General features: G+C 39.1%; 12 protein-coding genes across 12 annotated transcripts; 5 read left to right on the top strand and 7 right to left on the bottom strand.

Moving 5' to 3' along the window:
• The first annotated feature begins 55 nt into the window (after positions 1-55).
• On the top strand, positions 56-1,029 carry Gasu_15230 (light-harvesting complex protein). Its single transcript, XM_005707747.1, has 3 exons — positions 56-426; positions 478-587; positions 640-1,029. The coding sequence occupies exons 1-3, from the start codon at positions 200-202 to the stop codon at positions 984-986; spliced, it is 684 nt and encodes a 227-aa protein (XP_005707804.1). The 5' UTR covers positions 56-199; the 3' UTR covers positions 987-1,029.
• A 1-nt stretch (position 1,030) lies between these two features.
• Positions 1,031-2,485, bottom strand: Gasu_15240 (light-harvesting complex protein). Its single transcript, XM_005707748.1, has 4 exons — positions 1,662-2,485; positions 1,562-1,616; positions 1,250-1,515; positions 1,031-1,200 (listed from the first exon to the last, which is right to left on the bottom strand). The coding sequence occupies exons 1-4, from the start codon at positions 1,844-1,846 to the stop codon at positions 1,077-1,079; spliced, it is 630 nt and encodes a 209-aa protein (XP_005707805.1). The 5' UTR covers positions 1,847-2,485; the 3' UTR covers positions 1,031-1,076.
• A 90-nt stretch (positions 2,486-2,575) lies between these two features.
• Positions 2,576-3,316, top strand: Gasu_15250 (heat shock protein, Hsp20 family). Its single transcript, XM_005707749.1, has one exon. The coding sequence runs from the start codon at positions 2,663-2,665 to the stop codon at positions 3,200-3,202; it is 540 nt and encodes a 179-aa protein (XP_005707806.1). The 5' UTR covers positions 2,576-2,662; the 3' UTR covers positions 3,203-3,316.
• Positions 3,317-3,320: 4 nt separating this feature from the next.
• Gasu_15260 (uncharacterized protein) lies at positions 3,321-5,965 on the bottom strand. Its single transcript, XM_005707750.1, has 4 exons — positions 3,794-5,965; positions 3,554-3,750; positions 3,461-3,500; positions 3,321-3,407 (listed from the first exon to the last, which is right to left on the bottom strand). The coding sequence occupies exons 1-4, from the start codon at positions 5,938-5,940 to the stop codon at positions 3,356-3,358; spliced, it is 2,436 nt and encodes an 811-aa protein (XP_005707807.1). The 5' UTR covers positions 5,941-5,965; the 3' UTR covers positions 3,321-3,355.
• Positions 5,966-5,975: 10 nt separating this feature from the next.
• On the bottom strand, positions 5,976-7,115 carry Gasu_15270 (protein-tyrosine phosphatase). The gene is made up of 2 exons (XM_005707751.1): positions 6,617-7,115; positions 5,976-6,566 (listed from the first exon to the last, which is right to left on the bottom strand). The coding sequence occupies exons 1-2, from the start codon at positions 7,026-7,028 to the stop codon at positions 6,499-6,501; spliced, it is 480 nt and encodes a 159-aa protein (XP_005707808.1). The 5' UTR covers positions 7,029-7,115; the 3' UTR covers positions 5,976-6,498.
• Positions 7,116-7,158: 43 nt separating this feature from the next.
• Gasu_15280 (uncharacterized protein) lies at positions 7,159-8,115 on the bottom strand. The gene has a single exon (XM_005707752.1). It carries the CDS (start codon positions 8,063-8,065, stop codon positions 7,826-7,828), a length of 240 nt encoding a protein of 79 aa, XP_005707809.1. The 5' UTR covers positions 8,066-8,115; the 3' UTR covers positions 7,159-7,825.
• A 90-nt stretch (positions 8,116-8,205) lies between these two features.
• Gasu_15290 (transducin family protein / WD-40 repeat family protein) lies at positions 8,206-9,806 on the top strand. The gene has a single exon (XM_005707753.1). It carries the CDS (start codon positions 8,214-8,216, stop codon positions 9,783-9,785), a length of 1,572 nt encoding a protein of 523 aa, XP_005707810.1. The 5' UTR covers positions 8,206-8,213; the 3' UTR covers positions 9,786-9,806.
• A 19-nt stretch (positions 9,807-9,825) lies between these two features.
• Gasu_15300 (uncharacterized protein) lies at positions 9,826-11,264 on the top strand. The gene has a single exon (XM_005707754.1). The coding sequence runs from the start codon at positions 9,928-9,930 to the stop codon at positions 11,134-11,136; it is 1,209 nt and encodes a 402-aa protein (XP_005707811.1). The 5' UTR covers positions 9,826-9,927; the 3' UTR covers positions 11,137-11,264.
• A 6-nt stretch (positions 11,265-11,270) lies between these two features.
• On the bottom strand, positions 11,271-13,505 carry Gasu_15310 (transducin family protein / WD-40 repeat family protein). The gene is made up of 3 exons (XM_005707755.1): positions 12,933-13,505; positions 12,181-12,885; positions 11,271-12,058 (listed from the first exon to the last, which is right to left on the bottom strand). Exons 1-3 carry the CDS (start codon positions 13,465-13,467, stop codon positions 11,295-11,297), a joined length of 2,004 nt encoding a protein of 667 aa, XP_005707812.1. The 5' UTR covers positions 13,468-13,505; the 3' UTR covers positions 11,271-11,294.
• Positions 13,506-14,065: 560 nt separating this feature from the next.
• Gasu_15320 (uncharacterized protein) lies at positions 14,066-16,396 on the top strand. Its single transcript, XM_005707756.1, has one exon. It carries the CDS (start codon positions 14,081-14,083, stop codon positions 16,346-16,348), a length of 2,268 nt encoding a protein of 755 aa, XP_005707813.1. The 5' UTR covers positions 14,066-14,080; the 3' UTR covers positions 16,349-16,396.
• A 4-nt stretch (positions 16,397-16,400) lies between these two features.
• Positions 16,401-18,075, bottom strand: Gasu_15330 (kynurenine 3-monooxygenase). The gene is made up of 3 exons (XM_005707757.1): positions 17,158-18,075; positions 16,911-17,104; positions 16,401-16,867 (listed from the first exon to the last, which is right to left on the bottom strand). Exons 1-3 carry the CDS (start codon positions 18,057-18,059, stop codon positions 16,449-16,451), a joined length of 1,515 nt encoding a protein of 504 aa, XP_005707814.1. The 5' UTR covers positions 18,060-18,075; the 3' UTR covers positions 16,401-16,448.
• Positions 18,076-18,650: 575 nt separating this feature from the next.
• Gasu_15340 (long chain fatty acid elongase) lies at positions 18,651-19,799 on the bottom strand (the record flags this gene model as incomplete). The annotated part of the gene is made up of 3 exons (XM_005707758.1): positions 18,651-19,246; positions 19,292-19,525; positions 19,571-19,799. The coding sequence occupies 3 exons, from the start codon at positions 19,688-19,690 to the stop codon at positions 18,962-18,964; spliced, it is 639 nt and encodes a 212-aa protein (XP_005707815.1). The 3' UTR covers positions 18,651-18,961.

Consider the following 19,799-nt stretch of genomic DNA (forward strand, 5'->3'; position numbering starts at 1 on the left):
TCCAAAAACTATGTTTATCTCGTATGCCACAGCTCGAAAAGAACCAAGTTTATTATAGAACTTCAAATTGTTCAAAAGCTGTTAAATCTCTTTACTTCACTTTCCCGCCTTTGGTTACGTTCTCAACTCGCAAGTAGAATTTTGCACCATCCTTTCATCGAAGGTTGGGAATCTCGCTCAGTACCACATTGAGATAGCCATGCTGATTACGTCTGCTTTTTCGTTGAACATCAATACTTTGCCCTTAAAGCTTTCGAGTTTTCAACAGCGCCTATCTTGTATCTCACGTTTGATACGAAAGAGATTTGTTTTCAAAATCTCTCCAGTAGTGGCCAGTAGTTCTAGCACTAGTAGAAGGCAAAGTCAGGCAATACCTTTCTTGAAGGCTCCTCCTTCCTTGGATGGTACTATGGTTGGGGACGTTGGGTAGGCATTCTTACACACTGTGTTATCCAACTTTATGACAGTTTTGCAAAGCTTTGATCCATTAGGATTTTCAACTATCATTGATCTTCGATATCTTCGAGAGTCAGAGCTGAAGCACTGCAGGATAGCCATGCTAGCTGTTGTAGGCTTCATTGTTCAAGGTGAAGAACTAGTTTTATTGCTGCGTCTCTATTTCTCTAAGACCAAATGTAGAATTTATTCATTTACCCGGAGATTTGTTTTCTAATCCTCATCCAATGCAAGCGATAGGACAAGTTCCTATCTCAGGATGGATACAAATATTTCTTCTCGTTGCTATTTTAGAGATGATAGACATAGCTGCCATAAAGGAAACTCTTCAAGGGAATAGAGAGCCAGGCTATTTCGGCTTCGACCCTTTGGGACTTGCGAAGGACAAACAGGCTCATGACAGATATCTTTTATCGGAACTGAAAAACGGAAGGCTTGCCATGATAGCAAGCATCGCATTCATGATTCAGAGCTCTCTATCCAGTGAAGGGATAATTGCACAACTAACACATCTCAAACTACCATTTTAAGGGTATGTGTAAACGGGTTTCAAGTAAATTGGGTTTGTTCACGAAATCCCTTTTTATTGTTAGAGAAACTTCCCAAAACAATTTCGAAACTCAAAACAAATTCAAGCTCTGGAGTTGTTCCACCACACTTTTACCAGTCACTAGTTCCTGCACAATAAACCCAATAACAGCAATCATTGCCAAACGGCCGTTTCGTATCTCCGACTCTTGATATCTGCAAAACGTTAAAACTGGTTCAAAAGTAGTAATAAAGTTTTCGTTACCTCCTGCGTAATTGTGGAGATTTTGCAAGACCAAGGGGATCAAATCCAAAGTCACCAGGTTCACGATCAAAGGAAAACGTAGTACGAAATGTCGCAATTTCAACTAGACTGATAAACAGAATAATTTGTATCCATCCCTCTATTGGCACCTTGTGAATAGCCGCCAAGGCATGTTTCTCGTTGAAAACATCTCCCGGAAGATGAAAAAATTCTTGTGTTATATAGCCTAGAGCAGCAAGCATAGCCACACGACAGTGTTTTATTTCCTTTGTAGGTTAAGTAGAAGATCGACAATACCCTAGAGTTACCTACAGAAGCTCGAAGATAATCAAGATTCATGTTGTCAGAAATATAAAGTGGATCAAAGCTAACAATCCATATTAATTCAAAGCACAACCAGAACGATGCTTACCCTGCATCTCCAGGAATCTTTCCATCGAGCTTTTTAGGTGCTTCGAGAAAAGGAAGCGCTCTGGACTTCACAGTCATATGGAGTGAGAAGATACTCTTATTCACGGACACATGCTGCAACTTGGTCAAATGAGTGAAACTCTTTCTCGATACGAAAAATTTACATAGGCTAGCAAAGGCAAACATTGTGTACAAGATTGTAAACTGAGATAATCTTCACCAGATTTATCTTACTTTGGGTCAATTTGTGGCTTTCGGCTGCAGAGATTTATTTCTGACAGTACATTGTTCTCTGCTTTTATCCAAATGAACTCTGAGCTGAGATCAACCACTTTATCTGCTTTCAATATCCTTGTTTTATCGATTTTCCTATCAAACGCTTGCTATTGAAACATCTTTTCAAAATCCGTCATATTGTCTACTATTTCCACTAAAGTTTCAACAAGTCTTGTCAATACGAGGAATTTTAAGAATTTGCAAAAGTTAAGTAAAAAGAGGAAGAGAACTATTGTGCGTATCCCTAAGTTTTGTTCCAAGGTTGTTTCATTTTACGTAGCAGCAAGGTAGCAACTTGAACAATTTGTTATTTCTTGAATGTTCTGGCCTTCAACTTTGTAAGAATAGCTTTCTCAAGAAAGTGGACGAGCCTTTAACGTTTCATTGTTTCTAATCTGCCCAATGGCTATAAAGTTCTTTGCAAACTAAAATAATACTCAAAGAGTCATAGAAAGAGAAATGGTACAGGTTCCTCAAGAAAGGAAACCATGGTTACCTCAAAAACATTCAGTTCAAAGCAAGGCGCGATAAATTCTCATTCGAAATGAAAAGAACCATACTAATTTATCCAGATTTGTTTTATTTGTTATTCTACATAAATATTTCTCGTTATCAAAGGTCACTAGAACATCAAGCAGAATCATCCACAATCTTCTCGAAATTTCGAAAATGACAATTTAAGGATCGCACTTGCTCAATAATCGAATCTGAGGAACCAATAGAAAAATGAGTTCGTTACTTCCATTTGTAGATTTTCTCGACCCTTGGGATGTCTTTGAGCGTGCCAGTTGGTCACTGGACAGTGACACTGAAAGACCAGAACAGACGGAAGGAAAGAATGAGTCCAACCGTAAACGTGGGGGAAGAAAAGGATGGGTGCCAAGAGTAGAAGTAACCGAGGATGAGCAAGGAAATCTGAATTTAGACGCCGAAGTGCCTGGGGTAAATTCAGAAAACCTGCAACTGGATGTTCGAGAGGGCTCGCTGGTTATTTCTGGTGTTAAACGACGTCAAACTGAGGTTACTCAAAACCAAGTTGAGAATGACAAAGACGAAGTGAAAAGGCCACCGGCAAAGAAATCAAAGAAGGACCACCCTTATGTGTACTCAGAGAGACAATATGGCAAATTCCGAAGAGTCGTAAAACTTCCTAAAGAAGTGGATGTATCCAAAATAACAGCTTCATGTAAGGACGGTGTTCTTCATGTTTTTATACCTGTACAAGAAGAAGCATCGAAAATAAGTGTACCTATCGAGTTCTCCTGACTTTTCATAAATAAATGCTTGCGTTCTCAGAGACTTCAAAAGTTCAATATGTATTCATCTTCGGGAACTTTCTGACACCACGATTCTAAACACCGAAATGCCAATTGCCTGCATAAGCTATCTGAATCCTTACGGGAAGTCTCTATCCAATGATCAACGAGACTGCGGAAAAATGTCGTGCGATATCGTTGTTCTATTTCCTTTGCTTCTCTAGTGTTGGAAATTTGAAGTGAAATCACAAGAGCAATTAGCACAGACCGACGGATATTGCAGTTTGAATGCTGTAGATGAATAAATGCTGAAATATTAATGGTCAAAACTTGGAAACAGACAGAGCTTAGCAATACTTACCTATTTGGGTGAGGGCTTGTAACATTTCTCCATAGGAAGGGCAGGATTTGCCAGCACAGAAAATGAAAACTGAGAGAGTCGAGATAGACTGTGCCAGAAGAACTTCACGACTTTCAGGAAACATTGCCTTTTTTTGAGTGAGCTTGGAAACTTCAGTCCATATCGAAAAGAACGCCTCCAAAGAGATAGGTGAAAACCTACATCGCTTTAGAGACTTAAAAGTTTTTCAAGAACACATACCTATTCTTAATCATACGAGAATTTTGGAGTTTCAATTTACGCAACGAAAAATGAAGACTTTTCAAGACTGTTCCTGTGAAACGTTCTTCATTTTCAGTATCGTGATCAATCTGTTCTGTAGAATTTTCTCTTGTCCTATTGTCTCCTGTGAAAAGCTCGCGATTACCAGACAATTGCTCCGAGGCATTCACCAAAAGATTTAATGCATTGCATTTATCTTGCAAGTGTGCGTTGTCTGACTGAAAAACATTTGAAATCAGACTTCTAAAGAAGATCAATGGAGAAAACTCTGCCAATTGAAGTAATGTGCTCTGACGAAGTTCAGCCAAAAGGGTTGCTTCCTTGCAAGGATCAACTGCATTCGGATCCAAAAGAAACACAGCCATAACTAATTCTGATATAGCACCTTCTGCGGCACGTGAACGGCTATTTACCATTGACTGTAATTGCTTTAATCCATTGATAAATAAGGATAGGCTCCACGACTCTTCAGTTTCTTGCTTCCGGAATTTCCGAAAAAGAATTAGTAACTCACTCACTGTTGAAGGTGCTACTTCTTTTCTTCTACAATGGTCAGTTTCCTCGTCATCTGATTCTATTTCGCTTTCTTCATCACTATCACTAACTTGGTAAGGTTCTAAAAACTCGGAACCATTATTCCCCTTGGCATCATTTACATTAAGTTTCGAAAACTTCCTTTCTATCTCATCTTGTACCGAAAGGCTTGGTATCTTACGAGCAATCGAACTCAAATCAGCAGAAGTTGAGGTATCTGACTCTAAAGAATCAGGTGTAACTTTAAAAGTCTTGTTCCGGGAAGATTGCAAACAAGTTACACTTTCGAGGTTCTGCGAAGGCTTAAAATCCTCGATCTGTTCAGTGAGTATAGGACTGTCCACATTAAACATACGTCCAAGTTGCTTTCCAACTGTCCATCCCATATACCTAACATCTGCCTCCGTATTTCCAAGCCGAAACTGAATGCCACCGGTAATTGCGTGAAGTATTTTAGCAGAATGAAGGTAGTCCAAATCTACTTCTTTAAGGTAACATAGTAAGATTCTAGTGATTTGAAATTGATAAGGGATACTCTGAGATGAAACCAGTTGGGTTGATGACCAAAGCGATACGAACTGATCTAAAATGTGCAGACGTTCAGATTCATCACAAATATGCAAAAATATCTCGGACAATATGGAAATTCCGGAAATGCTTATTAGTTGCCTTCTGGGAACAAAGAGCAACAAACTTTTCCTAGCAAAACTATTTCTCTTTGAAATATCAACGAGACAAAACTCAACAAGCGAGAGACATCCTTCATCAGACTCTATAACAGCCATTAAGTCTGACAGCATTTTCTCCATGAATGCTGGAGACACACTGGCAAGCCAATATGTCAACTGTGTAGGACAAGCAGTACTTTTCCTGTCATAGAATGAAAAACAGCAATGAAAGAAATGTTTAAACTGTCCAATAGCACAAATGCGAGTTATTAAGGTAGAAATTAACTTGTCTTCATCTGTTGCCAAAGAGTCAATCGCTTTCGGCGAATGAAGAACTTGCATATCTAAAATAGCCTCAAAAAGATTTTCATAATACTCATCAGATTCGAAGCTAATATTTTCCCTTTTGACATAGTTGAAAATTCTGTCAGGAAGCGACACCAGGAGACTTATATCGTGTGCTGTCCAAAGTTTCAAGGAACACAAGTTGTCTAGCAAATGAACTAGTCCAGCTTTCGAAAAAACTCTTCTTATGCACTTCACGAACAATGAAATAGAAACCTTCCTTTGTTTGAGCGATTCCAAAAAAACCTCCAGTAAAAGCAAGGGCGGCCCACAGCCAATAAACGATTCTAATACGATAAAGGAGTCAGGACGGCCAAAAATCTCGTCTAGTCTTTGTGTTGCACTAGACAAAAATATAGTCTTCAGGGACGTTTCATATAATTTGCCTAGTTGAGTTGACAGCTTTCCACGAAAACTCGAGAAAAGATGAGACAGCTCCTCAACTGCCGCTATCACGTTTTCGTCCGAAATAGGATCCCTTTCAGTCTTCAAATTTCTCTTTAGTAAGTAAAGATTATATGTCCCCCTTTCAGTTATGCTTTCATTAGTCTTGTGGTTTGCCAATCCTTCCAGATACATAAGCTGCAACTAAACGGAAATTCTCCGAAAAATTCAATCCATAAGAATTGTTTATTAAAGAGATTGTTGTACTCATTGACTTGGTAGTTGGCAAAGTATATATACGAATTCACCACATTTCATTTGTTTGGAATCTCGGTACTGATAAGAAAACAATTTGTCGTTCACTACAAGAGACCACAAACGATAAGTACGACTGGGAGTATCCCTTCACCACATTTGTTTTATCGCAATGATTATAGACATAAATAATGTGCAATTGCTTGGAATATTACAGTATCCTTGTTGTCTTAAGCAAGCTATTTGGAAGATCTCTTTTGAATGCAAAATACTTACACTTTTCTTCTGCGCCAACCCAACAAGTCTCCAAAATCAAACGTTGAAAAAGATATATACACAAGCGAACAAGCAACTAAAGAAAATCTTCTTCAAAATCGAGCTTTTGCTAACAGAAAAGCTCTAACAGAAAAGAGCGAGCTAGAAAGCACTAAAGATTCAAACGAACCGAATGTGACTAGTTTGATGACGCTATAATAAAAAGAACTTCTCGGAAATAAATTACTTCTCAATCTTACAGTCGACTCTTCTTTTCGGTATTTTCAAAGATGGAGTTACCCAGTTTCCACCTAACAACTTTATGAAAATAAGTCTGTAATCTTTGTAAAGACTCACTTACACGAGCACTTTTCACCAAACCAAGTATAACTTCCTATTCTACACTTACACTTGGGACAACTCAATTTTCCTTCATCGTTCGAAAGATCTTGAGACCAAGGTACTTGTTGAAGAAACAACGCACTACAACTAGGATTCTCCGCGCTCCCTTTTTCTTCTATTTGTCCCTCTACCAGTCTGGTCTGCGCCTTGTATTCTTTGTGCTCGATCAGGTCTACGTCACGAAAGAGGACAAAGCTACATCGACGACAGGTATATACAGCTTTTCCAATACTTCGTTCTTTTACTTTCTGGAAAGAAGTAGTAGTCGATACAGGCTTGTACCTTTCAGTAAACTTCTCACTTGCACTGCAATGTTTATTTGGCGCTTCCATAAAAGCGAGTTTTTCAAGTTGTTCAGGTGTTATGGCCATGGAAGAACAGAACGACAGCTTGTCTAATCAACGGACGAAACTCCAAATTCTGTTGAAACACTTTATTTCATTCTCCAAAACATTAAAAGTAGGCTATTTGAAAATGTCTTTCATCACTTGTTACCAGCTTATTCGCCGGTTTCACTTTATTCAAACGTCAAGACAAACGCTATTTACAAACAAAAACTGAATTCCATATCAAACGCAGTCCTCAGTTATCATTTATGTCTAACATTTACCAATCACTCCTCCAGCTGCTTCATCGACGCTTCAAACATGAAAGCAAATGGTAAAATTTTAGCCCACTAAAGTTGAGACTACTTTGTCTTACTGCAACAACGACTGGCATAATGACATAAACCTTCTACACAGCTTCTAACGAATAGCTTGCTCTCAATAATAAATTAAACGAAATTAAAGTAGATTAAAGTTCTATAATTTCGTCAGAGTACAATGTTACCCATTCAAACATTTAGTCTTTGTCGCACATTGCTTAAGACAAAGGAGCTTCGTTCTACAGGCATGGAATGCTATTTTTGAATGTTTCGAGCAAGATAGACCAAATTCCCCTGTGGCATAATAGCTGCTTAATATAGCTGGAAAGAAAATATAAAGAGACAGTGAGAAAAGAATGAAACTTTTCATGTCCACTAAAGTTCCTTTGAACGGTTGCAGTTTAAAAGCGAAACAATAAACGTTTCCATTTGAACAAAAAGATATTGAACGCCTCGAAAAATATTTGAGAAACCTGAAAAGTTTGAGACTAGGAACAACTAAAAATCAAATAAACCAAGGCTTTACTGAATAATCAGTAGTTCACAGAAAGGGTCGTTTGCTTTTCGAAGACATAAAAAAATCAACTTGTCTTCATTTTGCGGTAGGAAATGTTTTCTTTGAATGTCTTCTGTCTCGTCTGTTCTGGTGGGTTTTACAGTGACTGAAGGTCGTCTTTGCATTCGCAAAGGTTTTTGTGTTAAAAGTTGGTTCCGTTTACGCGGCTCTCGCTGCTGACCCTCGAAAGTTCTTTGACCCGCCATGTGAGAAAATGGCGGGTTTTACACTCCCTCTTTCTCCCGCTTCAATCAAATATGGATTCCAAATACTCACATCCTCCTTTTCATATGTGCTGAAAAATACTTTTAAAAGGCTCTTCCCACGCTTAAAAAGAACAGCTTTCAACTTGACATGCGAACGTCATCAACTCTCAGAACTTTGTTTTCAAGAGAACTGGAAAGACTCTCTAGAATTGAATACAGTACTTTATTTCGAATGAAGAGCTATGAAGTTTTAAAAACTTTCTGGACGTCAAGGCGCTATTCATGTGAGTTTCTGAATGATGATAATCTTCCGGTTCCTCTGTTTGCAGTCGAATTTTCGAAAACAGTGGGTGGAGGTCAGATAATAGCAACATGTGATGAAGATGGCTATGTGACCTTGATCGATACTTCAAAAAGTTCTTCCTTTGGAACTCATGACAATGGTTGGTGCAGTGCGGATTTTCGAGAAAACATTGCAGAAAATAGGCAAAAACTTGGGAACACTCAAAACAAGTTCTGTACTTCCGATAGACCCATAGTTTCATTTCGAGTGCATGAAAATGCAATTTTCTCTCTATGCTGGTTAGGACTTCAAGACCAGTGGATTGCAACAGGTTCTGGAGACCAGAAAGTGAAGATATTCGATATAAACAAAAATGTAATCATGAATACACTCATTGGCCACTCAGGCTCGATAAAGTCAATTAAAGAAAGGCACATGACAGATGGCAAAGTTCTAGCCAGTGCATCTCGAGACGGTAATGTCATGCTTTGGGATACCAGATGTCAAGGACTGCATAGTCAAGAAACAGGTGACTCGGTTCTACGTCCTGTCCTAATACTAAAAGATATCCATCGAAGAGACATGAATATTCCTGACAAGCGAGAGTATGCGCCCAAAAGACCTCGATATTCTATCCGCCATAGGAAAAATTCAATGAAGCCAAATATCCCTCATGGCGTTACTAGTTTAGAATTTGCACCTTTCAACGACTCATTCTATTTGTATACTTCGGGGGCCGTAGATGGTGCTATAAAACTTTGGGATTTAAGAAGAGCCAGCCTCAAACAAGTTACTGCAGAACCCTTGAGCACGATTTATCCTGGTTGTCAAGAGGGTTTAACTGATCGACCACACGGAATTTCATCGTTGCATATTACTGAAGATGGTAGCAATTTATGCGTCAGTTCAACGGACTCCAACATATACTTATATAAAACTGGGCTTCTTGATAGAGGATCTTTCATGCACTTATGTGGACACACATCTTCTTCGTTCTACATAAAGGCATGTTTCAGCCCTGACGGTCACTTTGTACTAAGTGGTTCTGCTGATTCTTTTGCGTACGTTTGGGACATAAAGCAGTCTAGTTCGAAGTCCATAAAAGCAAATCTTCCATTGCTGAGACTCCCAGCCCACATTAACGAAGTTACAGATGTTGCTTGGTGTAAGACGGATACAACAAAGCTGGCAACTGTAGGTGATGACAGTCAAATGAAACTTTGGCAGACAAGAAAGCAACAAGCAGGAAACGAGAGTGTATATGAAACTCAATATGCACAGGCTGAATCGACTCCAATAGAGAAAGAGCACTCAATGCCTTTCAAGATAAACAGACAAGTCAACAGACAATCACCAACAGTAAGGCTAGACAATCCAAATACTCTCTTGACATATTTCGAAAAGCCAATAACTAGATTTTGTGCTGCGTCACATTAAACGATCAATTTGCGAAAAGGGGAAAATTTGTGAACCAAACGTCGTGATTACGGGGGCATTTGTGCTTATTCACCACAAGTTGTTACCGACCGCTTGGGAGATTTGCTGTTGCAACGTTATACACACACTGTTCGTCTGCGCGATGGTTCTTTTCGAGTTTGAAGAAGATGGCTTAATGTCTGTAGATGACGGGATTTTTGACTTTGTAAGGTTCGAGGATGAGTGGCCTAAAGAGTTTAGCTGGGAAGAAAGCAACCTGTTTCGTACTGGACCGGAAAAAAGTATACAAGGCTTAGAAAACATTTTTGAAAGTTCGGAATCCGACATAAGACACCATCTATTGGGTGCATCGAAGATGGAGTACGAGCAAGGTAGCAACACAACCGTGGAGGATTACTTCTCAAGGAATTTTGAACCGAGAACTTCAACCACCCAAACTCCCGAACTAGTTGCCTCGCCGTCGAATAAGTTGCTGGGGGTTTCGCCCGAAGAATCGTTTAAGTCTTGCTTGAAGACAGACTTTCAAGGTCGAAAACACTATCACGGTTTGTATGCGCTAGATGCAGTGGAGAAAAGTTTTAGTTTGTCTCCACCAGCTGGTTTATGGACACATACCACAAGCCTCAAGTCGTTCGAACAGCAGAACTCTCCTTTCAATGACACTCCTACTTTGAGTTGCCGTCAGTCAACGCAGGAAACTCAGTTTTCGACTCCCTTCAATTCCCGAGAGTTCTCGAATATGAATATTATGCCTTCATCCCCTTTGTCTTCATCTTCAAAGCGGTTTAAGAGTGCATCAAATGAATCAAAGATGTCATTTAATGTTGAAGTTCTCTTTCCAGCAATGGGTTCAACCTTTCATGAAAACGACCAGGAGAGGTCATCCATCGGTTCGAAGGTAGCTTCGTGTACACATTCAGTTCATTCAGATCAATCAAGTTATTCAGGAGGATATCGTAAGTTTCGAGTTCCTGATCCAATTTTGAGTCCTGCGTTGGAGTCCCAAATCAAACGCCGACCACAAAGAAAAAAACAATATTCGCGTGTTTCTCCTGCAAAGTTCTGTCATCTTTGTGCCCGTGCAGCAAGTAAGAATATTAGAATGATAGTTTGTTCTAATATTCAAATTGGTATGTGTCTCAAAGTGACTTGCGAAAAGTGTTTTCAACAAAACAATTGGAATTTTGAAGAAGCCATTGGGAATCCGGACTCATGGATATGTACTCATTGCCGTGGCTCATGTCCTTATCGTGCTCAGTGCTCTATTTATCAACGTACCAATCATCGGAGACGAGTTAGCCGTTTTCTAATGAAAAAGCAAAAGGAACTGAACGAAGACTATAGTACATAGGCAGCATACATAGTTTCTAAAATATTGTTGTTCATATAACATTTATGGGATTTGTTTGGGAGTTTCATTCTATTGCATGTAGTTAGGGCAACGACAGTTCTTTTTGGAATAAAATTCACATTGCTACACATATTCTATCGTCTGGAACATATCTTTGGTTAAGGAACAATCATGATAAAAGAACGCACAGCATTGTCCTGACGGCACAAGTCCTGAGATTGTCTTTGAAAACCAGTATCTATGTAATTAGTAGTTCGACTCGTGTCGAGTTGACTATCACTTGAAACAAGTTCACTTGTTTCCTCATGCTGGGGAAGTGAAGCCACGTATTCAAACGACGCTCTGCAATATGGACATATTGCACGCTTGCAAAGCCATCTGCAAATTTCCTTCGAATGAAAGGTATGATTACAGGGTAACGTTCTGACAAGGGAACCGAGTTCCAGTTCTTCAAGACAAATACAGCATAAAGCTACCTTCATGTTGAAACCTTCGTTGGTGTTCCCGTCCACGGTCTTCTCTTCCGAAGACTGCAATCCGGTAACCTCCGTACGCTGAATGTTTTCTACACCTTCAAAAATATATTCCTTGCAAAGCTGATCAATATCTTTCTGAAATAACCCTTCTTTCTCTGTTGAACTAATGAAATATGTAATAAGTGGAGGAGCGCGGAGTGAATGCGACTGGTTTTGCCCAGTAGTGCCTGCATATCTTGAGGAAACTTCCATCCTTCGCTTCACAATTACAATGACGACTGCAAAAGTCAACGACAGTATAATGGACCCAGCTATAGCTATAGCGGTGACGGTAGAGCTCATGGTCGACTGGTCCAAACAAACAATCCCCCCACACACATAATCAACTCCCCTTTCTCCGATTATATTTTCCATCTTGTGGAACGTTTCCTCGACAATATTCGTTACTACGACAGTAAAGCAAAATTAACCAAAAATACCCAAATAGTTAAGTATCAATGAATAACACGTTTGCAAGGGAAGTTCTGCAATAACTATACATAAACTTGCAGAGTTTTTTAGTGCCTACCATCGATAACAACAGGCATACAAAACTCATTTCCATCATGAGGACTATCACTGAGATCATCAATCAAGCTAGAAATAATGTCGACAGGATGCTCTTCATCTTCTGCATAGTCTGCTTGATCCTTCAAGATACCATCAACAAAGTCAAATTCGTCTTCTCTTTCAAAATATTCTTCATTCTCTTCAAGTTCTGTGAATTCTGGAGCAAAAGCACTCCAGTTTTCGGTATAGTCCTTCGTCCATACATATAGAGATCCAGAGCCTCCACAAGACACTATAGTATTCCTACGAGGATTCCAAGCTAAATCTACGATAGACTCTTTGGGTCCCTCTAGAGTTTTTTCCAATTGTCCATCCTCGATTCTCCACACCAAGATCTTATGTTCAGAGCCTTTGGTGCCACATAAGAGATATTCAGAATGCCCACTAAAGCATGCACAGCTCCATTGGCTTCTACCAACGATATCAGTAAACTGTGCGACAGGACTAACAGTTTCTTTAAAACTCTCAAAAAGTGACTCAAGGTCGAACAAGCGTATATATCTATCCTGAGTTATAACTGCAAACATTTTTCTCCGCCTTTCCATTACAACCTGACGTATGAGACTTTTGCCAGGCAAAGAATAAACTCGGAGAGGTTGAAGACCCTTAAAAGTAAAGGAAAATATAGAACCAGCGTTGTCAAACCGAACAATTTCTTCTCCATCTTTATAAAAAAACAGAAATACTCCAGTGAATTCTTCTACGCAGTACCAACTCTTCCGGATTCTTCTGCAGTTTCTTTGAGTCGTAGCTCTTCTACTTCAGTTTCCTCAAACACTCCAATCTTCACTGCTTCCGGAAGTTCATCAACTAACTTAGTACCCTGTAGACCTTCAATTCTGACTAATAACGGCAGTTGTTGACTCATATCCACAATACAGTACTCTGGATTTTTAGGGTGGAATTCCACGTGGTAAGGACTCGCTCGAGTTTGCAAACATAGCAGCTCCTTTTGATCAGGCAAATACCATAGCCGTACTGTTCGGTCTTTTCCACAACTTAAAACACTAAAACTATTATAAGACCAACAAAGAGACAAAATTCTTTCCTCATGTCCTCGGAGATGGACGATAGGTCCATACGTGTCGAAGTCTACAATAACAACAATACCATATAAACTACCCACTGCCAGTAGATTTCCTGTTCTATTAAATGCCAGACAGTTTCCGTAGCATTCTGAAATCCTTTCAGTCATTACTTCAGGAACAGTCTGGCTTTCAAAAGGATTCAAGAGTAACTTGTTCATCTTTCAAACCACGTTGCGCATCAATGAAGAATGGGCGCATTAAAGTAAGGAAGTGGTAAGACATTTCTAAATCTTTCATGAAAAGATGAACAACATCATTGAAAGGAGAAGACGAGTGTGCGATAAGAAGTGTATCTAAAATGTGTCATGCGCAAGGTGAACTTACGAAAGAGTATTAAAATGACGATTCAGCCAAATTTGGTGAACAGTAAGCTTTACATAGGAACATGTTCATTCCCAAGGCTTCTTTTGAGAGTATCAAATCTGAAGGTAATCTTTACCGTCTCTCTAATCTTTTAATCTTTTAGTCCATGAATCCATACAAAGATTCATCATAGAGTACCCATTGTTGACCAATAATGAGAAATTCTCAAACACTTGCCGTGGGGTTTAATGCTTTTCTTGAGCCCAAGTATATGGTTTTTAGTTATTAACTACACTTCTTCATAGGAATTTATTTATCTATGGAATGTCACTTACAGTGTGCCAAGTTGTTGTCTTGAAATATTCCATTCGTCGTTGCTAAGGAGAGAGTTCGTTCTACACCAAGTCCCTAAATTATTGAACCGGGAAATAATTCAAATTCAAACGTCGATTGTTTGTAATTCCAACAATGGAAAACGAAAGTTTTGAGATTGTTCAAGACTCAAGTTACTTTAGAGACAACTCTTTTCTATCTCCCCCTAACGAAGCACTGCGCATCCAAGAGAATGAAATACAGAAACTTAAAAAGTTAAATTTTAACTTAAAGTTGCGCATTTGTCAGTTAGAAGAAAGACTCGGACTGGAGTTGACAGGGAACGAAGAAGTCAACTTGACAAGACGAGTTTCAGCTTATTCTGACTCCGAAGAAAGGGATTCTCCTTATCCCTCTAGAACAAGCATCTTAAAAGAGCTTGAAGAAGAAATATATCGCAGAGATCTCTTGTTGACAAAGGCAAGAACAGTGATCCTCTCTCTACAAAAGCAGCTTTCCCATGAAGACAAAAGGCACATGAACGATAAAATCAATCAGAGTAGGCAAATTAATGACTCTACTAACAACTACGAAGCAGAATTGAAAAAGATTAGAGAAGAATCAATTGTCCCTCGACTTGTGGTCGTTTCTCAAAGAATTCTTGAAAAACTTCAACCTTACGAGTGGGAATCTTATGAAGTCGATGAATTTCCAAGTTATGCAAATCTTAGTTACGTCCTAAATAACCTCACGTTGATTGAAGAGAAAGTGAAAGCATTTTGCGAAATTAACAGTGATATTAAGGATATACCAAGCTCAATTAATTCTAAACTCGATATTTCTCTTCGAAATTCCTTCAGCCTGAAAGACGAAACTGATAAAGAGAATATTAAAGGTCCTTATTCTGGACATCAGCAGTCTCCATTGGAAAATGTTCTTCAACAGTCATGCAACTCATCCTCCCTCATGGAAGCTGATTCTGCTAAAAAACACCAGTTTCAAACAACTTGGGGCGAATTTTTGGATTCTATTCGTGAACTTGGCGAACTAACTTTTGGATGCGACCAACTCTTGGGCAATACCAAAGAAGTGACATGGCCATCACCAATACCATTAAAAGGTGCTTCTTGTGATCCAGATGAACTACAAAACTGTGTTTATTATGTGCTTACGTTACAACACCATCTGCGGAATATCAAAATGAAACTGAGAACCTATTCAGGAAGGTTCCAAAAAGAAAGTCCTATGTTCCAAGATCAACCGATGACTGTTGTACAGTCGTTGCAAAATTCTTATAGCGCTTTAGCTGACAAGGAAATTCCATTCGATCTGAAATTGTCTGAAGTGTCCTATCCATGCCCAGACAAGTCTTCTGCCTTGACAAAAACTAATATCAACAATCCTGTTTCGAGTGAATTTTTTGCTCAACGAAACATCGAAGGAAAGGAATGCGTACATAATGTATTGAAGAGCTTGACCCAGTTCCAACAGTCAGTGTACTTTGAAAAGCTTCAGAAAATGCTTGCAGAGACGGTATCGCTCGATGCTAAAATTCAACAAACGCAGCAGAAAATACTAAAAATTCAACAGAACCAATCTTTGCAAAATTGCTCTAGCATCAATATACTCCGATCACTATCAAAAAGAAAGGAAGCAAGTTTTGAAGATATGAACAGTGACGACTCGTCTTCTGACAATGTTAATGGTCTTGCATCTGTCAAGAAGTACCAAGAAAGCTTTTACAACCTTGCTTCCTTTGTCTCAGGTGCCTTTACTATTTTTGAAGAAATGGAGTCGGATCTTCAAGTTGTCATCTCCGAAAAGGCGATTGTCGACACAACAGAATTAGATCGTTTGCTTACCTGGGGACAAAGTGTCCTGGCTCCTTCTCCCTTTTCTCCTGGCTCAAGTAGGCAGCAAGAATATGTTCTGACTGTATGGGGCGAAGAGAAAACTGTACAAGAAGGACTCAACTTGCTAAGAAATACTGCAGAGATTATAAAACAGAATCTGGACCTTGAAAAGAAACAAGATAACGACCAAAGCTTGAAGGACACGATGAAGTTAGCAAAGTCGTTGACTGTTTCTTACAACTTCGTAGAAAGACTTGCGCATACGATTGCCACTAAACAAAACCTTTTGAATCAGAGATTGGGCAACATGGAAAGGCGCTTGGAGGACTTGAAAAGTACTGCTCCACCAAAGTCCCGACATGGTAAAGGTACTGACTTGCTTCTGGCTGTGACCAAGATGTCACCTATGCCCAAGTCTCAAAGTCACAGAGGAAGTAGTCACAAGGCATTGAAGAAGTGGGTTCTGGAGCAGATCTCGGAAACTCAACGCACCATTCAACAAACCCAAAAAAGTTTGGATCATGAAAGAAAATATTTGCTTTTTAGTTGGCTCTCATCTTCCTCTAAGTGACAGATAAGCTTCTCTAAGTTTTTGCCAACCTCTATTCGATCTAAACTTTGTTCTCAATAAAAATAATCCTTCAAGGCAGTTACATTCGAGTTCCCTGAATCTAGTTGGTCCTCCACAAACACTTAATCCAATAGAAGCTAGCTAGCGTAGTTACACACAAACTGCAAATAAGATATTTACGGAGAGCTGAATTGCCCTTCTCCACAAGACTGACAGCATCACGATAAGGAACATTGGTAAATGAAACCAAGCGATACAAAGAAGGAAAGGTATTCGGAAACCACTCACTGAAAGTGATCTGAATCCTTTTCCTTAATAAAAACAAACGACTTGACGTCTTCTGTGCCATTTCCAAATAATTTTCCAGTGCCAGACGAGCTATAACGTCAGCGTTGGACTTCCTACTTTGCGAAAAATGTTGCAAGACATCAAACCACTTTCCACAGTGCAACTCTATCAATTCATCTAAAATACGGCAGTCTTCAAATGCCAAGTTACAACCTTGCCCATAGAAAGGTACTGCCAATGGTGAGACTATACATTAACTGTTTCGTTGACTTACCAATTGCATGTGCTGCGTCACCAATAAGTACAATATTGTTCTTAAAATGGTAAGGCTCACACTGAGTATATAACAGAAATGATAAGGGTGAATGGAAATATTGATTTAGCAAATCTGGTATGAGAGGTATGACGTCTTTAAAGTAAGTGCTGAACAGATTTAACAACTGCTCATTTGTTTCAATATTCTTGAAACTAAAAAATATCTCAGCAATCTGAATAAATAAATGGACAAATTGGTAGAATACCTTACTGCATATCCGTCTTCATCCATGAACAAAGTACAAGTAAACGAACCATCAGAATTTGGGAGAGCAATCAACATAAAGCGTCCTCGTGGCCATATGTGCAGACAGTTTGGATACATAGCATACGAACCAGACGCAGTTGGATTGATCGTTAACTCCTTGTAGCAAGTTGGCAAATATACCTGACTATAGTTGAACTTGGCCTTGGTGCAATTTTCCAAAATTTGTCGAACTCTTGAAAATACACCATCTGCTCCGACAATAACATCTGCCTTGACCATATTCACGTTGAAAGAGACATCACTAGTTCTTTGAATCTCGGATTCTATGAACTTGGAAGAAACATTGTCAAACTCCCAAGGGATATCTTGCTCAGTTGACTCAAAACTAGAGTTCAAAGCAAGAGACTCCGATTCTTCAAAATACAGAATATTATTCGCCAAGTCAATCGAGGAACAGGCCTTCTTGAAACACAAATTCACACCTGCGCGTTCACAAGCATTAAGCAAAATACAGTTTAATACGTGTCTGGATATCGAAGTCAGAAATTCTCCCTTCTTTGACAGACCATACGGCTGTATTTCAAATTGACCATTACTGTGGTGAATACCTCTTCCATACATAGGTACTCCCTGCGAAGAAACCTCTTCTGATAATCCTACTTTGTCCAACGCGGTTAATCCCCGGGTGGAAAGAGCAAGATTGATGGATCGTCCTGAATCACCTTCGTGCAAACGAGGATCTTCCCTCTTTTCATAGATCCTTATTTCATACGACGAACCTAGTCTCTTAGCTAAGAAAAGTCCTTCCAAAGAGCCTGCGAGACCACCACCAACAACAACAATACGTTTTGAGGAAGAGTGAAGCTCCTCAATCGAGGCCCTTGAGTCAGCAGAATTCATCAAGTAAGAAATGTGCTCATTTTGTGAAATTTCTTCATCACAAGGAACAATGGTTAACTAGTTTTTCTAATATTGTTTGTATGAAAAAGGAGAAACCCTAATAAAAAGTAGCTTATTCAGTTTATAGCAAGTAGTAACATGTCGACAACGGGTTGCATGATTCTGAAAGCTAAAACGGTAACATTATCTTACAGTTCGAAACTGCCTGTCTTTTTCTTCTCCTAATAATGGAAATACCATAGAGAGAGCCAGTAATATTTCCTATCTATATTTCGATTTTCAATTGTGGAGTTTTACAAAATAACTACAGGTATTGTATATACGACTAGTTTGACAATCTGTGTTTCAGAACAAGACACTAAAAAGTTCACTGTTTGAACTCTGTCTGATGTCGTGTGAGCAAGTATTAGAATAGTTGGATTCTCTTCACAATAAACTATTAGACTGGTTAATACGACAAATAGAAATCGAGACTAACAAACCGTCATTTGTGTAGATTGTCACTGGAAAATGCATCCAAATAGGAACAGCAGGATAGAGAGAAGAGGACAAAGTGGTTGAATGCAAGGCCACGAGGAGGCGTTACCTGTGAATGACTATAAAGCCGAGTCGTAGTTCCTAAAGATATAAAGTTGGAACTAAGCAGTTAAAGTCGCAGCAAACTGATAGAAAACTATGCTCGAAGGAGACTATAGTTTTGTGCAATTATCAAATTCTCAAATGAGATTTACATTGTTCAACCAAAACCAATCCCTTTTTGCGACACTTTTCGTTCCATTTCTTTAATGTACGGATAAAGACTTGAACAAAGGAAGGGAATACAAAGGCTATCATCATTCTTCCTTACCATACAATTAAAATCCCCTTACTTAATCATATAGCTCATCTCTTATGATGGTTCTTCACTCTCTCTTCTTGTCCTTGCCCAGATATGACTTGCGATAAAAGTCCATGAATAGTTTATAGAAAGATGCACCAACAACCTGTCCGAATAGCCAGCCGCGAAAAGAACCCGAGCAGCCACCTTTTGAGAAGTATAAGAAAGGAAAAGGCCAAGTTGCAGCAAGGTCAATAACGAATTGAACTATTTGTGCTTGAGTGATATACTTTTTCCACCAAACGGTTTTGCCAAAAGAAGATAATGCATAGTAATAATACATAAACACGTGCACGAGAGAATTGACGACCTAAAAATCGTAAAGGCAAGTCAAAAAACATAACGTTTGACCTACCACCAAAACCCAGTGGATGACCATAGCTGTCTGCATATAGACCCAAAACAGAGGCATCACAATACAGTGATGATATACGTGTAAGAAGTTTAACGGGCGCTTCTTCAACACCAGAATTACAGTATCAAATAACTCGTAGTATTTGCTGCAATAGAACAAATACATCCAAAAAAGCAATCTCCCACGCATGGCTTTGTGTTCCCGGTCACAAACGACAGAAAAGAAACCAAAATCCTACAGAATGTTCAGACAAAGGAATGTTCATATTATAAAGCCTACCTTTACTCGGAAAGCAAGTTCCGTAGTTGTTCCAACACACATAGCAAGCGATAGAAGACAAAGCACTACGTTATGAAAAGCAGCTACTCTCTTCAGTTTGAGTGGAGGTCTGTCCCTCATATAACGGTGTAATCCCCATATAACGAGGAGATATACACAGACTGCGACAAGAGGATATTGTATGCCAGCTAAAGGTGAATTTTTCCATTCAAAACTTCTCACGTAATTA

The sequence above is a fragment of the Galdieria sulphuraria genome (genome assembly GCF_000341285.1).
Source record: "Galdieria sulphuraria unplaced genomic scaffold scaf_9, whole genome shotgun sequence".
Lineage (NCBI taxonomy): Eukaryota > Rhodophyta > Bangiophyceae > Galdieriales > Galdieriaceae > Galdieria > Galdieria sulphuraria.